Here is a 20,928-nt window from a genome sequence, read left to right as displayed (position 1 = left end):
AAAAAATTATTCTAGTTGATAAAATTGAATTGCTATTCATCACCTCCCAAGCCATAGCTTTACTTCTTAAACACGCGATGGTTTGGTTTCTCCGACCCTTAAAGAGAGTTATACCTTTCCTTGACATTTAGGAACAGTCAGAACTTCTCAGAGAGACAAGGGGGGTGTTTGTTGGTGGCATCTGAACATGTCCACGTGAGGACGAGGTGGCTGCCTCTTCCTGCGGGGGGTGGGCGATGAGCAGTGGGAGGGGCACGTGCACCTTTGAATTTACCTTTGTCAGCATTTGACTTTTTTGGTAACAGTGAGCATGGATTTCTTTTGTAATTAAGTAAACCAATAAAAGGTGGATCAAATAGAATAAAACTAAATGTTCAGCACCAACCTTTTAGGAAAACAAGACCCAAATCCCTGCCGAGACCTGCCGCGCCCTCCCTGAGCGGCCCACAGCCTCTCACTGTCCTTCTCCGCGCTGTCTCACTGTCCTTCTCTGCACTGTCTCACTGTCCTTCTCTGCACTGTCTCACTGTCCTTCTCTGCACTGTCTCACTGTCCTTCTCCGGGCTGTCTCACTGTCCTTCTTTTAAGTCCTCAGGCATGCCATCCTCCCTCCTATGGCTGGCCTTTGCAGCACGCTGGTTTCTCGGCCTAAATTGCTTGAACTGCTCCACCCTCCCCTGGCCCTTTTCTTTGGGGTGGGCACAGGCAGGGAGGACATTTTAGCATTCAGGTCTCAGCTCAAATACTGCTTTCTCAGGGAACTTTCTGTGGCACCTTGTATTTTCCAAAGATGGCCTTAACAATATCTCCTCTCCCATGTACTCTTCTGCAATATGACCTTGCCACTCCCCCATCAAGAGGAGTTGTTGAATTCTCCACCCCCTGGAATGTGGGTGACTCACTTGAACAACAGCATGCAGCAGAGGTGACATTCTGTGACTTCCGGGGATAGGACTCTAGGGGCCTCAAGAAGACCAGTAGCCTCCAGGTCGGTCTTTTGGAATGACCACCCTTGGGATGATCCCTCTGGGAACCCAGTGCCCTGCTGTCAGAAGTCCAAGCCATGTGGAGAGACCACGTGCAGATGCTCTGGTTGACAGTCCGGGCAGAGCTCCTCGCCAACAGCCATGGGAGTGAGCCATCTGGCATGTCCAGGCCAGTAAGATGACCAAAGCCCCAGCTGACATCTGCCAGCCACTGCACAGCAGACCTCAAGCAAGAACTACGAGGTGAGCCCAGTCAACCCACAGAGCCCTGGTAGATAACAATAAATGAGTGCTTTAGATTTGGGGGTTGTGTGACAGAGCAGGAGGTACTCAGCCCACCTTCCCAGGAGAAGGGAGGCCCATTAAATGCTCACAGCCCCACCTCTCAAAAGCAGTGAATGGTAACAGACAAGTCTGCTATGAGCCAGCACTGGCCAAGTGCTGCACAAACACCATCTTATTCTGACCTCCAGGAACCCTGTGAAAGACACATTGTTTTAAATCCTTCTTAAATTACAGAGGCAAGATTAAGAACATTTCCCTTCAATCCTTAGCTAAGACGTGAACCCAGACAGCCTCTCAGCAGTGCATCTCCATAGCACTTCCCAAGGTTTTTAATGGGACCTGTATCTTTGTATGGGGGTACTTCAAAAAGTTCATGGAAATATAGAATTAAAAAATAATACGAATCTTTTCATGAACATTTTGAAGTATCCTTATAATTATCTGGTTAAATGTCTCTCTCTTCCCAGCTACACTGTGAGCTCCCTAGGGGCTGGGACCATGTCTGTTTTTGGTCGGGGTGAGTCCCTGTTATCTAAAACATACTCAATAAAATCAGAGTAAATCTCAGGGGCTTCTAGGGAGCTCACATCCAGCACGAAAGAAGAATAAAATGCCAACTGCCCCATTAGTCTTTACAAGATAGTACTTGACTTGTAGTTAAGAGGTGAAATATGTATGTGGAATTCAAGAGCATAGCACAGTGCTTGGGAATATACTTGTAGGCTTTGGAGCAGACAGATCTGGGTTCAAAGAGGAGGCAAATGCACTTAGTGTGTTCAGAAATGCCTCAGGATTTACGTTGTGGGCATGACATCAACAGGACTGCCAGAGACACTGGGCTTGATTTACACGATGCCCCTGTTACTTTTTATTTCCTTCTGGACTGACCCAGTGTTTGCCATAGGTCCTGTGCATTTTCATCCAAACTCTTCATTTTCCTCTTTCCTCAGCCAAGATTTACCAGCTGTTTTCATGCCTCCTCTGATCACACACTGCCCCTAACTGGGAGGGATGCACAGTGTGTGTGTGCGTGCGTGCGTGTGTGTGTGTGTGTGTGGAGTGTATGGTGGAAGGAAGCCAGCATGTTACCCCAGCTTCACCACAACTTATGAAACCCAGGAGCAGGAATCTCATTTTTGTTTGATCAGCGGGGGTTATAATAAGGCCTCCCAGGTTCAATCCAGAGTGGGCCAGTCAGTCCTTTGCAAGAGAAAACTGTTTATAAAGGTCCATAAATCAAAACCTTGGCCCTAGCCAGTTAGATAAATGTTTTCTGTTAACATCTGAATGGAGAAAACAGAGGAAAATAGCTCGACTGGCCATGGATTCGTGCTCTGCTGATTTGGGTCACCGTCTTCAAGGAAGGATGGTGCATTCACTGGGGCAGGATCTAGACAAACAGGAGAAACATTATGAATTTGGGAACAACTCCCAAATAAGTATGCTGGCTTTTTACCATCATGTGGCTTATTCCTTTGAAGGGATGGATCAAAAGAAGGTTGACTTTTTAGCATGGAAATGTGAAGCAAACCCAGGCAGGGATAGCACCGACCTATTCCTAACAGACATTGTGATGTTGAGCAATGCTTTTTATTTTCCTTGTCTGCAACTTCTGCATCTGGAAAATAACGTATCAGACTGAATGATCTCACAGACCCCTTCAGTTCTTAATCTGTGGATTCTAAGCCTGTACAAGTGATAAATTACACGTCTTGCTATCAGAGTCATTCAAAGTCATGTATTAGGTAATGCCCACTATTACTATAAATGTAGCAATTTTTTTCAATTCCATTATATTTTAATATCATTTTTTATGATTTTTGGATTTTCACTTTAAATTGAATGTCACTATTTGCTTACCAGCTAAGTTCAAGAATTGCTAACAATAATCTAAGTTACAAATTATTTTATCCCTCATTCTATAAATCTACTTTTAATTCGCAGCTATTTTCTGTTCGTTTTCTTCCCCTTCTGTGTAGAGTTCCTTTCCAAGCTAAGAGCTGAAGCTATTGGCTGGTGGTGAGTTGGTGTGTACAGGGAACTGCACTATTAACCCAAGTGACAAGACAGATTTGTTTTCCAACTGAAATTACATCTAGCGAAGGGCCAGTGGAGATGGGTACCTTAACTTAAGCATACTGTTAGAATGCAAATGACAGGAACTGAACAAAGGAATTGTTTTATAAGAGGATATTTAAGAGCCTGGCAGAAATCAATAAAATATTACCAGCCCAAACATCTCCCTAACTGCGAAGAAATAACTAATAAGACACGTAGCTTATCTGGATCACATACCCGAACCATGGAAGAGAAAAAAAGGGGTTGCAGAAGATTTAGCGAGTTTTTACATTTCCAAAATCTGAAAGCAAATTTCAGTTTGGGGAAAAACAGTAATTAGGCTGCAGTGTTTAGTATCTTTAAAAAAAAAAAATCACAAAGTTCCACGAATTTGGAAACTAGAAGCTTGGATTAAAAACTCAGCTGCTGCAAAATTATCCTTCAAAAGTGAAGGAGAAAGAAAGACTTTCTCAAAAATTAAGGGAATTTGTCGCCAGCAGACCTGTAGAAAAGCTGCATTGCCCCAGTCCCACCAAACTGCCTCTGACTCACCATTCCCACGATTTCAAGGCACACTGCACTGTGGTGCTAATCAGGAGCATTAAGAGCGGAGCTGTGAGTGTCTGGGTTCACTTTATAATCAGTCGGCTACCATTGCTAAAAGTTGTCGAAACCTTCCTAAAGACAAAATAAAGTCAAGCCAGACAAGCAACTTATTTTTCGACAAGTAATTCAACAAGTAATTGGCTAAAGTTAAAGTCCCATTAAAAAGCATGTACTGCTACTGCAGAAATATCATAAAACATCTTTTTAATGTGAACACTACTTCAAACAATGAAAAACTATTTACAATGTGTTGCTTCCAGATTGGTTCCTTTTACATCACATGTCACCCTGTGTGCTGACACAGCATGTGACTTCAGCCAGGCAGCATTAGTCCAATTGCACGTTCTCCTTGTCCTCGAAGGCTCTCCAGCGTCCCTGGGGACTCAGGGAACCTGTCCACTTACATTCTCCTTAGTAATTATGGCTCATCAAGCATGCCGCCAAAATCATCCATAACCCAGATGGCAACCACACATAAATAAAATGCGTAGATTAGGTTTTTTCTTCAATAAATACCAATTTCACAGTCAATTCCATTTCCATCTTAAGAAATTGTTTCACTTGGAAAATGTCTGTTTCTCAATGGAACTAGAGTGAATAATCTGTTCTTCATACCAGAACTGAGTTAGGATGTCTTTGTATACAAATATAGCATATTTTGGCCAAGAATAGAATTTCATGTTAAAGAGTTTATCTGCCTTCACATGTAGGATTGCTACATACATTCACAGTTTAATAGACTGTAATTAGCTATTCCAGTTGTGCTTTAAAATCCCAAGTATTATTCTCATTAGTGAGTGCAAAGCACATGTCCCATTTGACTACAATTGGTCCTAGAGTTATAAACTCCATAATGATTTCTAGAAAGTTCCCTCATTCTCCAGTTTCATCGTTTGCTTTTTCAGGTATGACCTCCAGGCTCCGGCGTGGTTTCTGAACATCTGTATTTTCAGTGCCTGGTTTATTCAGTCCACATGAAACAGCAGCATAATGGATTTGTTTCAGGTTCTCCAAAGTCTCATTCTTAGCATATTTCAAAAGATCTGCTTGTCCCTGTAACAAAACATGCAATTAAACAGTATTAGATATGACATGACTTACTGTTATATTTTAATAATATAGGTCTTCCACTGAAAGAGAAATATTTTGATTAAGCAAGAGGGCATATTTATTTCTTATTGGCTCTGCACCTGAACAGGTTAATTTTAATAAAAAATGAGTTTGTTTTCCCAGTTTCAATACCACACTCCAGGAGTATGCTGCCTGTTCAGCCCTTTCCACTTATAAATCTGAATAGAGTTCTCTGTGTGCACTATTCTGTCTATACCAGTTAAAATTACATCTTTTGTTAATTGCTGAGCCAATCTTGTTTTTTTCCTTTCAAGGCTTGCTTTTATGTAAAAACAACAACAACAACAAAAAACCTTTTATTATAAATAAGTGTAAAATTTACAGAGGGATACATGTATAATACAGAGAGGGCTTGTGTACCCTTTCCCAAACTCCCCCCAATGGTTACATCTTACAACTATAGTGAAATATCAAAATCAGGACACTGACCTGGCTACGAGTGTGCACAGTTCTATGTTACTTTATCACACGTGTAGATTCATGTAACCACTCCTGCAATCCAGACACAGAACTAATCCACTGCACAAAGATCTCCCTTGTCCTAGGACTTTAGGGCCACACCCATCCCCTTCCCCTCCACCCTCCCTAACCTCTGACAACTCTAATCTGCTCTCGCTCTCTGAAGATCGGCTTTTGAGCTCACACAGGCTCCAGAAAGTGTTGGCAGTCAGAGGCACACAGCAGGTCCCCACTGAGCAGTTGCTGAACGAAGGAATGAAGGAAAGGATTCTCCATTCTGGATAAACTTCCTAGCCAAATTTTAATTTCTTTTATGAAGTCTGACCAACGACTTGCAGCCTAACACGAGTACAGGTCAGAAGATGGTGGATGGGTTGAGGCGCTCCATCACAGGGAGTCTGGAATCTGAGCTGACGATGGGCCAGCACAGTTTGTCAGCCGCCTCACGCTTGACATTTTGGAACAGAGGAGTTTTGGGGGCGGGGTGGGGGTGCTGTCTTCTACATCTTTGGATATTTAGCAGCAACCAAAAATGTCTGTGGACATTGCTAAGTGTCACTTGGGGGACAAAAATGCCCCTGGTTGAGCACCACTGGGCTAATGTATCAGCCAACGATTCCAAGATCATTGAGTAGGAGGGACGATGTGGTGCCCCACTGCTGTACATTCCAACACTCCTCGTTTTTTTGTTCTATTTTTCCTTTCGAATTTAACGTGCTTTCCCCTAACAGTTCATTCTACTTAAGCTATCACCCGTCCTTTTTTTCTCATTCTCTTTGCTCACTATTTTTTTCCTTCCCATCAGGCTCTCAGTTTACTCTATTGTTTTCTTTATGATTCCTCAACAGTTTGACTTTTTCTGTCATTCTTACATCTCCTTTCTCTCTTTCTGTTTTATGTGTTTTTCTCTTGAACTGCCTCCCAATGAGTGTCCCCTTTAAAGTATTCCTGTACAATGACAGGTTGGGGCCAGCTGCAGAGGGTAACGGGTAAGGATTTACCTTGGCAGGTGACTGGACTGTAATCAAATTTCAGCCACCGGTGAGACCAAATTGCCATGCAATTTTAAACCACCACGTGGCCCGAGTCCACGGAACAGTTTGCTGCTTACCACTTACCACCCCTGATTTTCCTGCTGCACAGAGACCTTTAATTAGTCACTATAAATAGATGTTCCCTGGCTTAGTTTAACTGAAGGAGCTTCACTTTTACTCATTCTTACTAGTCACTGAACTTGTATGTTGGAAATTTACTACTAATGAGGTCTTTGCATATAAAAATAGCACACTGTGTCAGGAATATAGTTTCTTGTTAAAGAGTTTATTTGCCTTCACACGCAGAATTGCTACATACATTCATAGGTTTAATACACTGTAACTACATATTCCATTTGTGTTTTAAAATTCCAAATATTACTATTATTTTTTAAGTTAATAAACTTTATTTTTTTAGAGCAGTTTTAGGTCCACAGCAACATAGAGCAGAAAGTACAGAGAATTCCTGTACACCCCCTATCCCCACACCCATACAACCTCCACACCACAGTGGTACATTTCCTACAATGGATGAATCTACATTGCACATTATTATCACCCAAAGTTCATTGTTTAAATTAGGGTTCTCTCTTGGTGTTGTACATTTTATGGGTTTGGACAAATTATAAGGACATGTATCCACCATTATAGTATCATAGAGCAGTTTCACTGCCATAAAAATCCTCTGTGCCCCACCCCAAGTCCTGGCAACTACTGATGTTTTTATTGTTCCCGTTGTTTTGTCTATTCTAGAATGTCATATAGTTGGGATCATATAGTATGTGGACTTTTTGGATTGGCTTCTGTCACTTAGTAATATGAATTTAAGGTTCCTCCGTGTCTTTTCATGGCTTATTTCTTTTTAGTTTTGAATGATATTCCATTGTCTGGGTTTACCACAGTTTATCCATTCACCTACTAAAGAGTATCTTGGTTGCTTCCAAATTTCAGCAGTTATGAATAGCTTTTATAAACATCTGCATGCAGTTTTCTACTAATTTGGGTAAATATCAAGGAGTGTAATTGCTGGATCATATAATAAGAGTATATTTAGTGTTATAAGAAATTGCAAAACAGTCTTCCAAAGTGGCTGTACCATTGTGCATTCCCACCAGCAATAAATGAGAGTTTCTGTTGCTTTGCGTCCTTGCCAGCATTTGGTAGTGTTAGTGTTTTACATTTTCACCACTCTGATTAGATGTGCACTGGTATCTCATTGATGTTTTAATTTCAATTCCCTAATGACATGACGTTGAATATCTTTTCATATACTTACTTGCCATCTGTGTATCTTCTTTGGTGAGGTGTCTGTTCGGGCTTTTGCCCATTTTTAACAATCAGGTTGTTTGTTTCCTTAGTGTTGAATTTTAAGAGTTTTTTGTATATTTCAGAAAACGGTCCTTTATCAGATGCGTCTTTTGCAAATATTTTCTCCCAGTGTGTAGCTTCTCTTCTCATTCTATTTACATTGTCTTTTGCAGAGCAGAAGTTTTTAATTTTAATGAGGTCTATGTATATATAATAAATTCCTCTATATGAGTCTTGTACATATCTTGCTCAATTTATATCTAAGTATTTCATTGGGGGGGTGCTAATGTAAATGGTAATGTGTTTTCAATTTCAAATTCCACTTGTTCTTTGCTGGTATATAGGAAATCAAATAATTTCCTGCAAACTTGTGATACTTATTATATTGTTCCAGAAGTTTTTCGGTTGATTCTTTCAGATTTTCTACATAGATAATCATGTCATCTGTAAATAAAAACAGTTTCACTGCTTCCCTTTCAATCTGTACATATTTTATTTCCTTTCTTGTCTTACTGAGTTAGCTAGGATTTTCAGTATGATGTTGACAGCAGTGGTGACAGGGGACATCCTTGCTTTGTTCTTGATCTTAGTGGGAAAGCGTTGAGTTTGAGTTTCTCACCATTAAGTTTGATATTAGCTGTAGGTTTTTTGTAGTTGTTCTTTATTAAGTTGAGGAAATTCTCCTCTATTCCTAGTTTACTGAGAGTTTTTATCATGAATAGATGATGGATTTTGTCAAATGCTTTTTCTGCATCTACAGATATGACCATGCAATTTTTCTTCTTTAGCCTATTGATTACATTAATTGATTTTCAAAAGTTGAACTAGCCTTGCATACCTGGTATATTACCAATCCCACTTGGTCATGGTAATATAATTCTTTTTATACATTATTGAATTCTAATTGCTAATATTTTGTTGGTGATTTTTGTACTTATGTTCATGAGAGATATTAGTCAATAATTTTCTTTTCTTGTAATGGCTTTGTCTGATTTCGGTATTAGGGTATTGCTGGCCTCATAGAATGAGTTAGGAAGTATACCCTCTGCTTCTATCTTCTTTAAAAGATTGTAGAGAACTGGTATATTTCTTCCTTAAAAGTTCTATAGAAGCCACCAGTAAACCCAACTGTGCTGGTGCTTTCTGTTTTGGAAGGTTATTAGTTACTGATTCAATTTCTTTAATAGACATAGGCCTATTCAGATTGTCAATTTCTTCTTATGTGAGTTTTGACAGATTGTGCCTTTCAAGCAGCTGGCCCATTTCATCTAGATTATCAAATCTGTGGGCACAGAATTGTTCATAGTATTTCTTCATTATCCTTTTAATGTCCATAGGATCTGTAGTGATATCTTCTCTTCCATTTCTGACATTAATAATTTGTATCATCTCTCTTTTTTTTTTTTTTTAAGTTAGCCTGGCTACAGGCTTATTGATTATATGGAGGTTTTCAAAGAATCAGCTTTTGGTTTTATTGCTTTTCTCTATTCATTTCTGTTCAATTGCATTGATATCTGCTCTGATATTCTTTTTATTAATGAAAATTAGTGAGTTTTTGCTCAAAATACCTACCTGCCATAGCCTCTTGGAATTCCCATGTCCAAAACCAAGTCCCTGATATCCTGCTATTCCCCCTACAACCAGCTCCTCCTCAGTTAATGCAACTCCGTTCTTACAGTGACTCGGACCAAAGACCTGGTGTCATCACTGACTCTCCCCTTTCTCTTCCGTCCCCCACTCCGCCTGTCAATAGCTCTACTGTCTCTATCTTCAACACACACACACACACACACACACACGCGCACACACACACACACACGCGCACACACACACGCGCACGCACTCACACACACGCACACACACACACGCATGCACGCACGCACAAGCACACGCACACGCGCGCACACACACACACACACACACACAGAGGTTCTCATCACTTCTTATCCCCCTCACTGCCACCGTCATTTTCCTCTGGGTTAATGACAATACTTTTCTGACTGGTCTACTCCTTTTCCAACATGACAGCCAGAGAGCTCCAATCAAAACACAGAACACACCTTCCCCTCTGTTCAAAACCCTCCGGTGGCTCCCCGAATAACAGAGTGAGAGTCAAAGTCCTTGTCCACGGCCCTGTGTGCCCTGCCCCTCAGCTGTCCTCCTCCCCTTCATCTCCCCACCTTGTTCACCGAGCCTCTGTTATACTGGGCTCCTAAGTGTTCCTCAAACTCAGCAGATCCTCTCCTGGCTGGCCTCAAGGTCTGTGCACTCACCGTTCCCTCTGCAGGGAAGGCTCCTGCCCAAGAGATGCATGAGGCTCGCTCCCTCTTCTCCTTCAGGTTTGGACTCTGCAGCCCTCCTCACAGTGGTGCCCTCCCTGACAGCCCCATCTAAGATGACACGAGCCCACAATTCTCACCACTCCTTTCCTGCCTTCCTTTTTCCTCAACACGTATTACCACCTGACATCCCCTTATTGCTTTTATTGTCTGCCTCTCCCATTAAATGTGAACTTCGTGAGGGTGGGATTTTTATGCCTCCCGATCACTGCTAATCCTCAGAGCCTAAAACTGTGCCAGACACACACAGTAAGGGCTCAATAAACATCCGAGAAATGAATGAAATTAAAGTGGGAAAGTCTCCCCTTTAATCTTCACAGCTGCCCCCCAAACAATGTGCTTTGTCTTTTTCTCTGTGTTTACTTATATTACAAACAGGTATTTTATTTTTTATGTAAATGAGATCAAGCAATCTATATTGTTTTTTGGTTTCTGTGACGGTTAATTCTAGGAGTCAACTTGATTAGATTAAGGAATGGCAAGAATCCTGGTAAAGCTATCTTTTTAGGTGTGTCCATGACAGTGTTTCCAGCAGAGATTAGCATGAGAGCCTGAGTGGACTGGGTGGGAAAGATCTGTCCTCAATATGGGTGGGAAGCATCCCAGAAAGAATAAAAATGGAGAAAAAAGGCAAATCACTCTCCCTATCTGCTGGAGCTGGGATACACTCTTCTCTTGTCCATGGATATCAGGGCTCAAGACTCTCAGCTTTTGGGTTCCAGGATTTACACCAAGGACACCATCAGCCTCCCTGGTTTGAGGCCTTTGGACTTGGACTGAGCCACGCCGCCAGCATCCAGTTTGCAGATGGCCTATCGTGGGACTTCTCTTCACTATCACATGAGCTAATTCCCCTAAATCCTTCTCATATATTTATAACATGTCCTGTTGATTCTGTCTCTCTGGAGAAACCGGACTAACACAGTTTCCTTTGTTATCACCAAAAGTCACGTCCTGGCAATCTTTCCATGTCAGCACGTATACATCTACCACATGATGACAGGATTTAAAAAAAACATCCCCGGATGGTGTAGGATAATTCATGTGGTAAAAACAGAGATTTTTTTAATCTAGTTGAATCTTATGTCTCCCAAGTTTAGATAAGTCATGCCGGCATCTCCACCAGACCAGGCCTTCAGCCATTATCCAGGTGAGACACAAAGGACCCACAGGGCATTAACTCTGGGTTGGGGGAGCTGCTGGACTTTGTCCACACCATTTTTATTTTGTTCTACGTGTCTAAAACGACAGGCCTGACGTGTCTTGGAGTTAACACATCTGGCGTGAGCAAAGAACGATTCTGGAAGAAGTGGCAGTGTTGGCTGCAGCAGTGTTCACATTTCATGGCTTCAGAAGACTTCAAAAGAGCGGAGGCCGTGCAACGCGCTGCGGCCCCTGACGCAGGGCGCTGGCTTCGAGACTGCTTCTGAGAGGCCTTCAGTGTTTACAGCTGAAGAACTCAAATCTCCTTTGGCTTCACACATTCCATTTTGAATTTCATAACTTATTCTATTTGGTTTTCATCTTGAAAGAGCTAGAACAACCTTAGGTCAAAATATTTAAGGTTCTTGCTTAGGCCCAGAAAGTAATCTTTAAAAGCTGTCACTAAGGGCAGTGGCTGGATCCCAGCGGCTCTCCCTGCGAGTCTGGCATGACAGAGCTTTTTCCATGGCTCACCTGGGATGGGATCAGAGGCTGGGGGCAGCCAGGAAGGAACGATGGCAGATGCCAAACGCCAGAGCCAGCACCCCGGCTGTACTCACCGCTGGGCTAATCACCAAACTTCTTGTAGGACCACAAAAGATGTCCTAGTTTTTAATATGTTACAAATATTCCAAAGTACATCTGTTAGTGCTACATAGTTTTTGAAATCAAAATTAACAATCACAATTCATTGTTTTCATTTAGAGGTAAAACAATAGGGATTCTATACCCCAGTTAATTTTTTCAAAGCCCCTTTGTCAAACTATCTATTAGAGAAGAGAGTTGCCTCATGTCCGAGGTGAATGATCTAGTGTAACCACAAAGAGTCCGCTGACCTCGCCAACGGCCCCTGCAATGGCCACATGGTTGGGAGCTGGAGAGAGCACAGAGGGCCACCTGCCAATCCCCAGGGACAACAGGCTCTTTTCTTACAGATTGAATGCAGTGGGAGGGAGGAGGAAGGTGAATGCTCATACATTTGGGAGTCTGAAGGAGGCACAAAAATGCTCAAGTATTTTTGTTTTTATGCAAATAGGAATTAAGTTATCAGTGTTTGGTTCGACCTCAGCATGTCTGGGGCCCACATCAACTTTTACTTTGTTCTGGGGCCAAAGGCCTGAGAAGGTTCCCCTGCGTGGGTATGGCTGCCGCCCTCCTGGCTTTCTTATCCACTTGTGAACACAGAGAGGAACACAGCAGTTTCTAGGCAACTTCACTGACTCTGGGAGAGAGGAAGGGGCAGACACCCAGGAGCACCAAGACCCAGCAATAAGACAGACTGTCACCCTGCAATCTCCAAGAGGCCTTGGGTACCCTCAGTGTCACCCTGAGAGGATGGCATGTGAGTTCAGGGTTCCTCTGCTGTCTCCCATTGAGCATCTTCTGCAACCAAAACCAAAGAAATGAACCTACAAAACCCTAACACAAACTCACAACCAGGAAATAAAAGCCCGGTGGACAGAGGGTTACCATTTCTTCACTGGCTATCTATCTGGCACATTAAAAGTATGTCATCAAAATACGGCACCTTTTGGTAAATATTTTGTGGTTAGTCACTGTTTTGGATAATGGTAGACTCATACAGCAACTGAATACATTTCAATCCAGTATTGCATAAGCATTCAGAATCACTCCTTCAAGAGGGCTGTGGACAAAACTATGGAGACAGTAAAAACATCAGTGGTTGCCAGGGATTGGGGGAAGGGAGGGATGAATAGGTAGAACATGAGGATTTTGGAGGCAGTGATAATACTTTGTATAATATTATAATGATGGATACAATCAAAACATCACACTGCATACCTTAAATACTTACAATAAAACAATGTAAAAATATGGTCAATGCATGTCACTATACATTTGTCCAAACCCACAGAATGTACAACACCAAGAGTGAACTCTAATGCAAACTATGGACTTTGGGTGACAGTGATGTGACAATGCAGGGTCATCAAATGTAATAAATGTACCACTCTGGTGTGTGATGTTGATAATGGGGGAGGCTGTGCATGTGGGGGGATGGGCAGAGGGTATAAGAAATCTATATAACTTCCTTTCAATTTTACTGTGAACCTAAATGTTCTAAAAAAAATAAAAGCCTTTAAAAAAAGAGTGCTATGGAAACTTTAATATATTTCTTAAAACCACAATTCAATCTGACTCAGACTGTGAAAGTAATTATAGTCCTAAGTTTGAAACCACAGCATCTACAATATGTTAAACATCAGACGTGAAAGAATGTATACCAGCAAAGCCTTCTGGGAACATCAGTTACCATTTATCAGGTGACTCCTGTGCGCCAGGTACTGTATTAAGCTCTTTACAATGATTATCTCATTAGAGTCTCTTAATTTGGGGAGAGGGGTGCTATTACTATCCCTGTTTTAAAATGAGGAAACTGAGTTTAGAGAGATTAAGGGCCTTGCCCAAGGCAGAGTTTAAATAGCAAATTACACTGAAATATACACAGCTTTTTCTGGGTGTGTGTTTTGTTTTCCTTTTGGATAAACTAAACGGTGAGGCCCAAACTATAAGAGTTAAACCCCACAGGTTGCATGCAACATTTTAAAGCAAGCAAAGTGAAAAGTTCACTACCATTTTAATGGTCCCAGCATATCAACAACTGTGCAGATTCTGTGGTCACAAAAACAGAAACATAGCTTTCCAAATTTTATTTGTTGAATGAGGAATGAGTGAGCAAAAGAAAAGCGGCTGTGAGTCATGGCTACAGATTCTGAGTCGCCCTCACTATGCTCTGACAGCTCCCTTTCACGAGGTCTTTTGTGGCTGGCTAAGAGCGCAGGACATTAGTCAGAATTAAGGAAGGCCTCCTAGCTCGGTCAGGAATGCTTCCCACTGAAGTCTCAATAAAGCTTGCACTTGAAAAAAGATCCCTTGATCTTCGGAGTCACCTAAAGCTAGAGCCACGGGACACATGATTCTCTACAGGAAGTCAGATTCACTTTAAATGTCTCTCTATCCTTCTGTGCTCCTGGCTCCCCTCATGTTTATGCTCATGTTGGACAGGAGTGGAACATAAGCTGCAAATACACTCGTGTCACCCCGGCAGGAAGACTGTACCCCAAATTGTTCCAAGGTGCTGACATAGGTCGATGAGGGGTTTGGCGTGAGAGCAGGAAGAACGGCGATGTAACCCCAGCTCCTGGCCCTTGATTTTTTCCTTAATCCAGAGAGACGGTTCACTGGTATAGGGCAGTGTCTTGATGCAAGGATGGTGGGTTGATCTGAGGACCACCCTCACGTCCTGATTCTCCCCCCAACTTTGTGCCCACATCTGTGCTGTCATCATGTGTACAGTTATTCCCCAGTTTACCAATGGCTATGCTCAAAGGTTTGTACCAAAGTTAATCATTTTAAATTTCCTTCAACAAAGACGGAAGGTGGGGGCTGCTAGGCAGCACCACTGAGAGGAGAGGGGGAGTCTGAGGTGGGTCTCGACAGAGAGGGCAGGAAAGGATTTTGGCAGGCCCAGGGGCTGGGGAGGGTGCTGCCTTCCACACAGAAGTGACCATGACTCCAACAAACGATGCCTTAGGCACCCAACTGTCACTCAGTAGCATGGTTTCTATCCTACAAAGCTTTCTAAGTCTTGCCCTTGACTGCATCTCTCTCTGCTACAGACCTGGCCGAGGGAAGGCTAAGATTCACCCTGCAGTGGGAGAAGAGCCTCGCCTGGCACAAAGCTGATTGCTCTGGTGGCCAAGGCGGGGGTGGGGTGGGGTGAGGGTTTCAGGAGTAGCTATTGGAGTCTCCAGATGGCGGAAGTGAGCCCCGACCTAAGCCCAGAAGGTAGGGGTCAGGAGGAGGTTGCAGGCAGAGGGACCAACGCTAGAGGGCAGGGGACGATGGCCCAACTGTGCAGAGAGAGGAAGTGGAGAGAGAAGAGACGTTGAGAGATGTTCAGTGCCAGGATCATGGGAGCAAAAAGCCCTTGAAAGCACCAGGATAAACAGTGCACGCATGAGCACTTCCTCTGCATGATTACTCTTTTAAGCACACCTTTGGCATAATCAAACATTAGCTGAGTCATCACAAATTCCACATTAGTGGAATCCAAATGTTTGGGTGTTAGTGTGTTTCAAAGGGATCAGAAAGAATAGCCTGTCTAACGATGAACACTATTACCATTTGATTTTCTAAGCCATTCTGAGTTTTCACACACTACGTAGAGAAATGGCTTTCAGTCAATTATGGCTTTTGAGGAAAACAGGCAACATAATACATCACCTACAATAAATAAATAACTAAAGGATATGAGCATTGATAAAGAACAGGAGTTGTACTTGAACCATTATTGACATTTTCAGAGAGGAAACAAATGCCAATCTACCAGTCTTCAAGATAAGCACTGCACCTCGGGTAAAAATGGAGAAAGTCAAGATTAGCGTCTTAAAAGGTGCACAAACTGTCTGGTTTACTGATTTATTTTTTGGCAGAAATCCTACATTCCTAAAGAGAGCAAATCTCTGATTACTTCCAGGATTTAGTTGTCAGTCTTGTCTCTGAGCATAGAGGGGTGCGGGATGGAAGAGCTAGCTTGGCAGCCATTCATCTGGAAAACATCTTGGGTTGTGACAAGCTTAACTTAAGCCCAAGATATGACACAGATGCTATAAAAGCCCAGCCATTCTGGCCACCCCAGAGGAGATACCAGTCATGTGAATGAAGCCTGTTTGGATGTTCCAGGTCCAGCTCAGCTCCCAGTCTCATGAGCAATCCCAGCCAACACCATGCGGAGCAGAAGAACCTTCTGGCTGAGCCCAACTACCTCACAGAATTGTGAGAAAAAAGAAATTGTTGTTTTAAGCCACTGGATTTGGAGTGGTTTGTTATACAGCAATACTTAAGGTGGCCATATCTGCGCTATTAGACACCTTCCTGGACATGGCGGATTGAAGCAGGGGACAACCCGATCCAAGGACATAATACAAAAGAAGGCTTGTAACTTTAGGACCACCAGAGCCAGCTGGCTAGACTGAGCTAGGAAATAGAAAGAGATTGAGCACTCGAAATAAAAGCCTATAAGGTACAGTCAGGGCCAGACCGAGGCAAGACCAAGTTATAAAGCAGTAGGAACTGACCAAGCAGAATGAGCCCCTGGCAGAGAAAGAAGAACGAGCCGAGGCACAAAGACTGGCAGAGACCCCTGGCTACAGAGAAAAGTGGCCACCTCTGGGGCTGCCGGGGATTCTGACAGCTTTCTAATCCCGAGAGGCTGGACTGTAGTTGCTGGTCTCAGAGTTCCCTGGAGGGGTCCCTGTCCCCCTCATGATCCCTGCGGAAGCCACATCTCTCTCCTCTCCTCTGTGAGGTAGCCTGAGTGAGTTTCTTCTCCTGGCAACCAAGACAGACCAACTACAACAGGACTGCTCTACCATGAGCTTCTACCATTTCAGGAACGGCAACAAATGGAAGCAGCGAAAATGATCACCAGTTCAGTTACTATTTTAGCAAATGGAAGAGAAAAGTAGAGGAGCTCCTTGAATAAGCTGGTGGATCAAAAATGTGTTACAGAATTCCCTCCCCACAAAACGAGTAAAAATGACGAAAACAAAACCAAGTAAAAAACCACAGGCAGCATCCAAACTAAGAAAATGGCATAACATAATTTAATAAACTTCTACAACTCACGGAAGCCATATTGGAAAGTCATAAAAATCCTGAAAATTCTATCTAATACAATACCAAATTGGAGAGATGCAAACTGAGTTAGTGTCCTTCTCTTTTTATTTCTGTTTGATGGAGCAGCAGAAGAGACAATGGGACAGAGGGTGGGAATAAAGAAGTGACACAGGAAAAGTTAGAAACGGGACTGACACACAACTAGAAAACAAGAAATACAGAAGATGATGACTTTCAGATAGTGCAAGACAGTGACACCTGAGAGAAGGGATGCAAACAAAAGTGCCTGGCTCACTGCCTGCAGGGGTTCCAAGTACAGTGCAGGAGGGGACCCCAAACAGAGCCCAGCAGTCCACTGGGTTCAGGAAACAGTTTGGAGCTCAAGGAGGCCACAGGGCCTAGAAGTTGATGGCAGAGTAGTAGAGGAGGGAGCCTTAAAATAGCTACTGGAAATGTACTACATATGTTCAAGAAGGTAGGGGATATGATGGGCATGAAAAAGAGAGGCAGGAAATTTGACATAAAAAATACATGGCATCAGATTAATGGCAGATTAGGTACCAAAGACACCAATATTGCTTGTAAACACAGCAATAAAAACTATCAAAACTTTTAAAAAAACACAGAAAGGACTTAAAAACAAATGAATAAACATCTGTGATTTGTGGGGCAATATCAAGAATTATATATGTATAATTGGAGTAAGAAGGAGAGGGGTAAGGTAAGACAGAAAAAACTATTTAATGAAACAATGGCTGAAAAATTTCCAAATTTATGAAAACTCTTAACCCATGTATCCAATAATCTGAACAAACTCTAAGCAGAAGAAACATACAGAAAACCACATCAAGGCCATCATATTTTTTAAAGATACACACACGAAGATGTTCGATATCCTTAAAATAATGATTAAACTGACAATTCCAACTGTAGACAGGATGTGGAGCAACTGGAATTCTCCGAACACTGCTATGGGGAATGCAAAATAGAATAGCATTTTTTTTTGTAATGCAGTTTGACAGTTTCTTATAAAGTCTGACATACTATATGACCCAGCAATTTCACTCATAGACATTTACCCAAGAAGAGTAGAAACATATGTCCATACAAAGACTTGTACATGAATGTTCATTGTAGATTTGTTTTTAATAGCTAAAAGTTGGAAACAACCCAAATGTCTATAACTGCATAACTGGTGCATGTATATATAAAGCACATTACATCCATAAAATGGAATACTATTCAGCAACCAAAAGGATAATAAAAATGGACTGCCAAAACATACATCACCTTGGATGAATCTCAAAAGCACAATGCTAAATGACATTCTGCAACATTTGAAAAACTATAGAGAGAAATCATATCAGTGGTTGCCAACATAGAGAATATTACTACAAAGAGGCACAAAGAAATTTTTGGAAATACTCATCATCATTATGGTAGGAGCTGCACAGCTAAATGCATTTGTCAAAACTCATTGAACTGTGCACTTAAAATTGGTGAATTTTGTTTTATGTAAATTATACCTCAATAAAGTTGTCAAAAAAAAATGATGCTGACTCTCCAATGGGAGTGAGTTGCTGAGGGCTGGCTTCTGAATTACAGAAGCAATTGGAAGCCTGTGGGAATGACTTCCACCCTCTCCCCAATTATGCAGCAGGAACCCTAAAACAGGACATCTTACAAACTCTGAGAAGATAAAGCTGGGTCCAAGGATCCTAACAGGCCTGTCTACAACCCCAGCTGAGCTTTATCTCTTTTCCCTGCTATTCCCTTAGGCTGCAGGAAGGTGTGGGTGAATTCTTGGACTGGTGGTGACAGTGAACCAATTTAAATATTGAATTTATAGCGAGCAACACTGGAATTATAATCTTGGGACCAAATATTTTAAAACTGGACAATGGAAAAATAACAATATGCCTAATTTCTCATCTAGAAATATTAGTGCTATTATAGTCATTTTTCACAGTAGAAAGTGAACCAACAATGCTTATAACTGAAACATGTAGCTTTATAAAAACCCAACAAAATGACTTCTATTAACATTTTTCATTAACCTCTTTTCCTCAGAGGGATCTTTTAGCAAATAAATGTCTCTTTGGTAAAAATTGTTCAGCAATTTATTTAGCTTCTTTACGGATAACTTTTCTTCGTTAAATTAAGTAAAATAAAATTTATACTTCCAAAAATTAAACAGAGCACTTATCTACTGTCATGTCTTATTTCATAATATCTGAGACATTAGTGCTTGTGAGATGTACCGGTATTTTATGTATCACTAATAAAGAAAAATCACTGCCAATTTAACTATGACACAACACAAAGATTCCATGGACTATAAGATATATTCCAATATGAAAGATCTCACAAGTGTGAAAAAAAGTATGACTCAGACTGAGTAAAATATCCATCCATCCATCCACACATATGCACATAAAAAGGCTCCTGAAATAAGGTCACTTATTTCTCAGAGGAAGGATCTGAGGTCATTTAGAAACTTTTATCTTTTCTTCATTATAAAAGATGGATTGGAAGACTTAACATTGTGAAAATGTCCACATTAACCAAAGTGAACTACAGACTCAGTGCAAACCCTATCAAAATCCCAATGGAATTTTTTTACAGAAAAAGAAAAAAAGAAACTTAAAATTCATATGGAACTACAAAGAACCCTGGAAAGCCAAAAAATAAATAAATAAATAAATAAATAAATAAATAAATAAATAAATAAATAAATAAATAAATAAATAAATAAATAAATAAATAAATAAATAATCTTGAGAAAGAACAAAGCTGGAGGTATCGTATGCCTCCATGTGATTAAAATCACTTCCTGATTTTAAAATACATTATAAAACTGCAGCAATTAAAACAGTATGGTACTTGTTACAGACTGAGTGTTTGTGTCCCCCCACCCCCAATCTGTATGTTGAAATCCTAACCCTCAATGTAATGATCTTAGGAAGTGGGGCCTCTGGGAAATAATTAAGTTGTGAGGGTGAAGCCCTCATTAATGGGATTAATGGCCTCATAATAAAGACCACAGAAAGCTCCTAATCCTTTTCTGCCATGTGAGGACAGAGTGAGAAGATGGTTGTCTATGATCCATGAAGTGCAACCTCACCAGACACAGAACCTCTCCTGTCCGGAGCCTTGGAGCCCAGCTACTGCCTAAGAGCCTGCCTGTCCGGAGCCATAGAGCCCGGCTATTGCCTCCAGGCCTCAGAGCCTTGTTTGCTTTTATCTTCCATCTCTCCCCATCGTGTGCACTATGGGTGTGGGAGACTTTGCAACTTGCCATAGATAATGGGAATCTTCCGTTTACTGGAACAACCCGCCCTGCGGTTTTCTCAGTAAACCATCTGCTGCTCACTTCCTTATCTGCTGATTCCCTCCTGCTGGCTATATAAGCTGTGACCTTCTGGTTAATAAACGAGACTTGATCAGAATACTATCTTGTCTCCATTTCTCGTGTGTCTTGTCCCATCCAATTCCCACTCCCCCCTCCAGGGTCTGCATTGAATATCCTGTAGGTCGGGACACTCTCCAGACACTGAATCTGTCAGTACCTTGATCTTGGTCTTCCCAGACTCCAGAACTGTGAGAAATATGTTTATTTGTTTAAGCCACTGCTATATTCTGAATATTCATCTCTTCCACCACTCATGTGGAAGCTTCATCTCCAATATGGCACTGTTGAAAGGTGGGGACTTTAGGAGGTGTTGGATTGTAAGGGCCCTGCCCTCATGAATGGATTAATCCACTAATGGGTTACTGGATTAATGGGTCATCACAGTTGTGGAGTGGTGGCTTTATGAGGAGAGCACATGAAGGCACTCTTGCTCAGCCTTCACTATGTGATTCCCTGCGTCACCA

At 41.8% G+C, this 20,928-nt stretch overlaps 1 protein-coding gene across 2 annotated transcripts in view; it reads right to left on the bottom strand.

The window, feature by feature from the left end:
- Window positions 1-4,122: 4,122 nt before the first annotated feature.
- Window positions 4,123-20,928, bottom strand: part of PLCL2 (phospholipase C like 2) — a 194,057-nt gene continuing 177,251 nt past the window's right edge. For both annotated transcript variants that reach the window (XM_063113655.1, XM_063113654.1), the window contains exon 7: window positions 4,123-4,988. In XM_063113655.1, coding sequence (XP_062969725.1) covers window positions 4,809-4,988 — 180 coding nt within the window. In that variant the 3' untranslated portion in view covers window positions 4,123-4,808. The remainder of the gene's footprint in view (window positions 4,989-20,928) is intronic.

The sequence above is a fragment of the Cynocephalus volans genome, chromosome 11, assembly GCF_027409185.1.
Source record: "Cynocephalus volans isolate mCynVol1 chromosome 11, mCynVol1.pri, whole genome shotgun sequence".
NCBI classification, from domain to species: Eukaryota; Metazoa; Chordata; class Mammalia; order Dermoptera; family Cynocephalidae; genus Cynocephalus; species Cynocephalus volans.
This window is presented reverse-complemented; position numbering and strand designations above follow the sequence as displayed.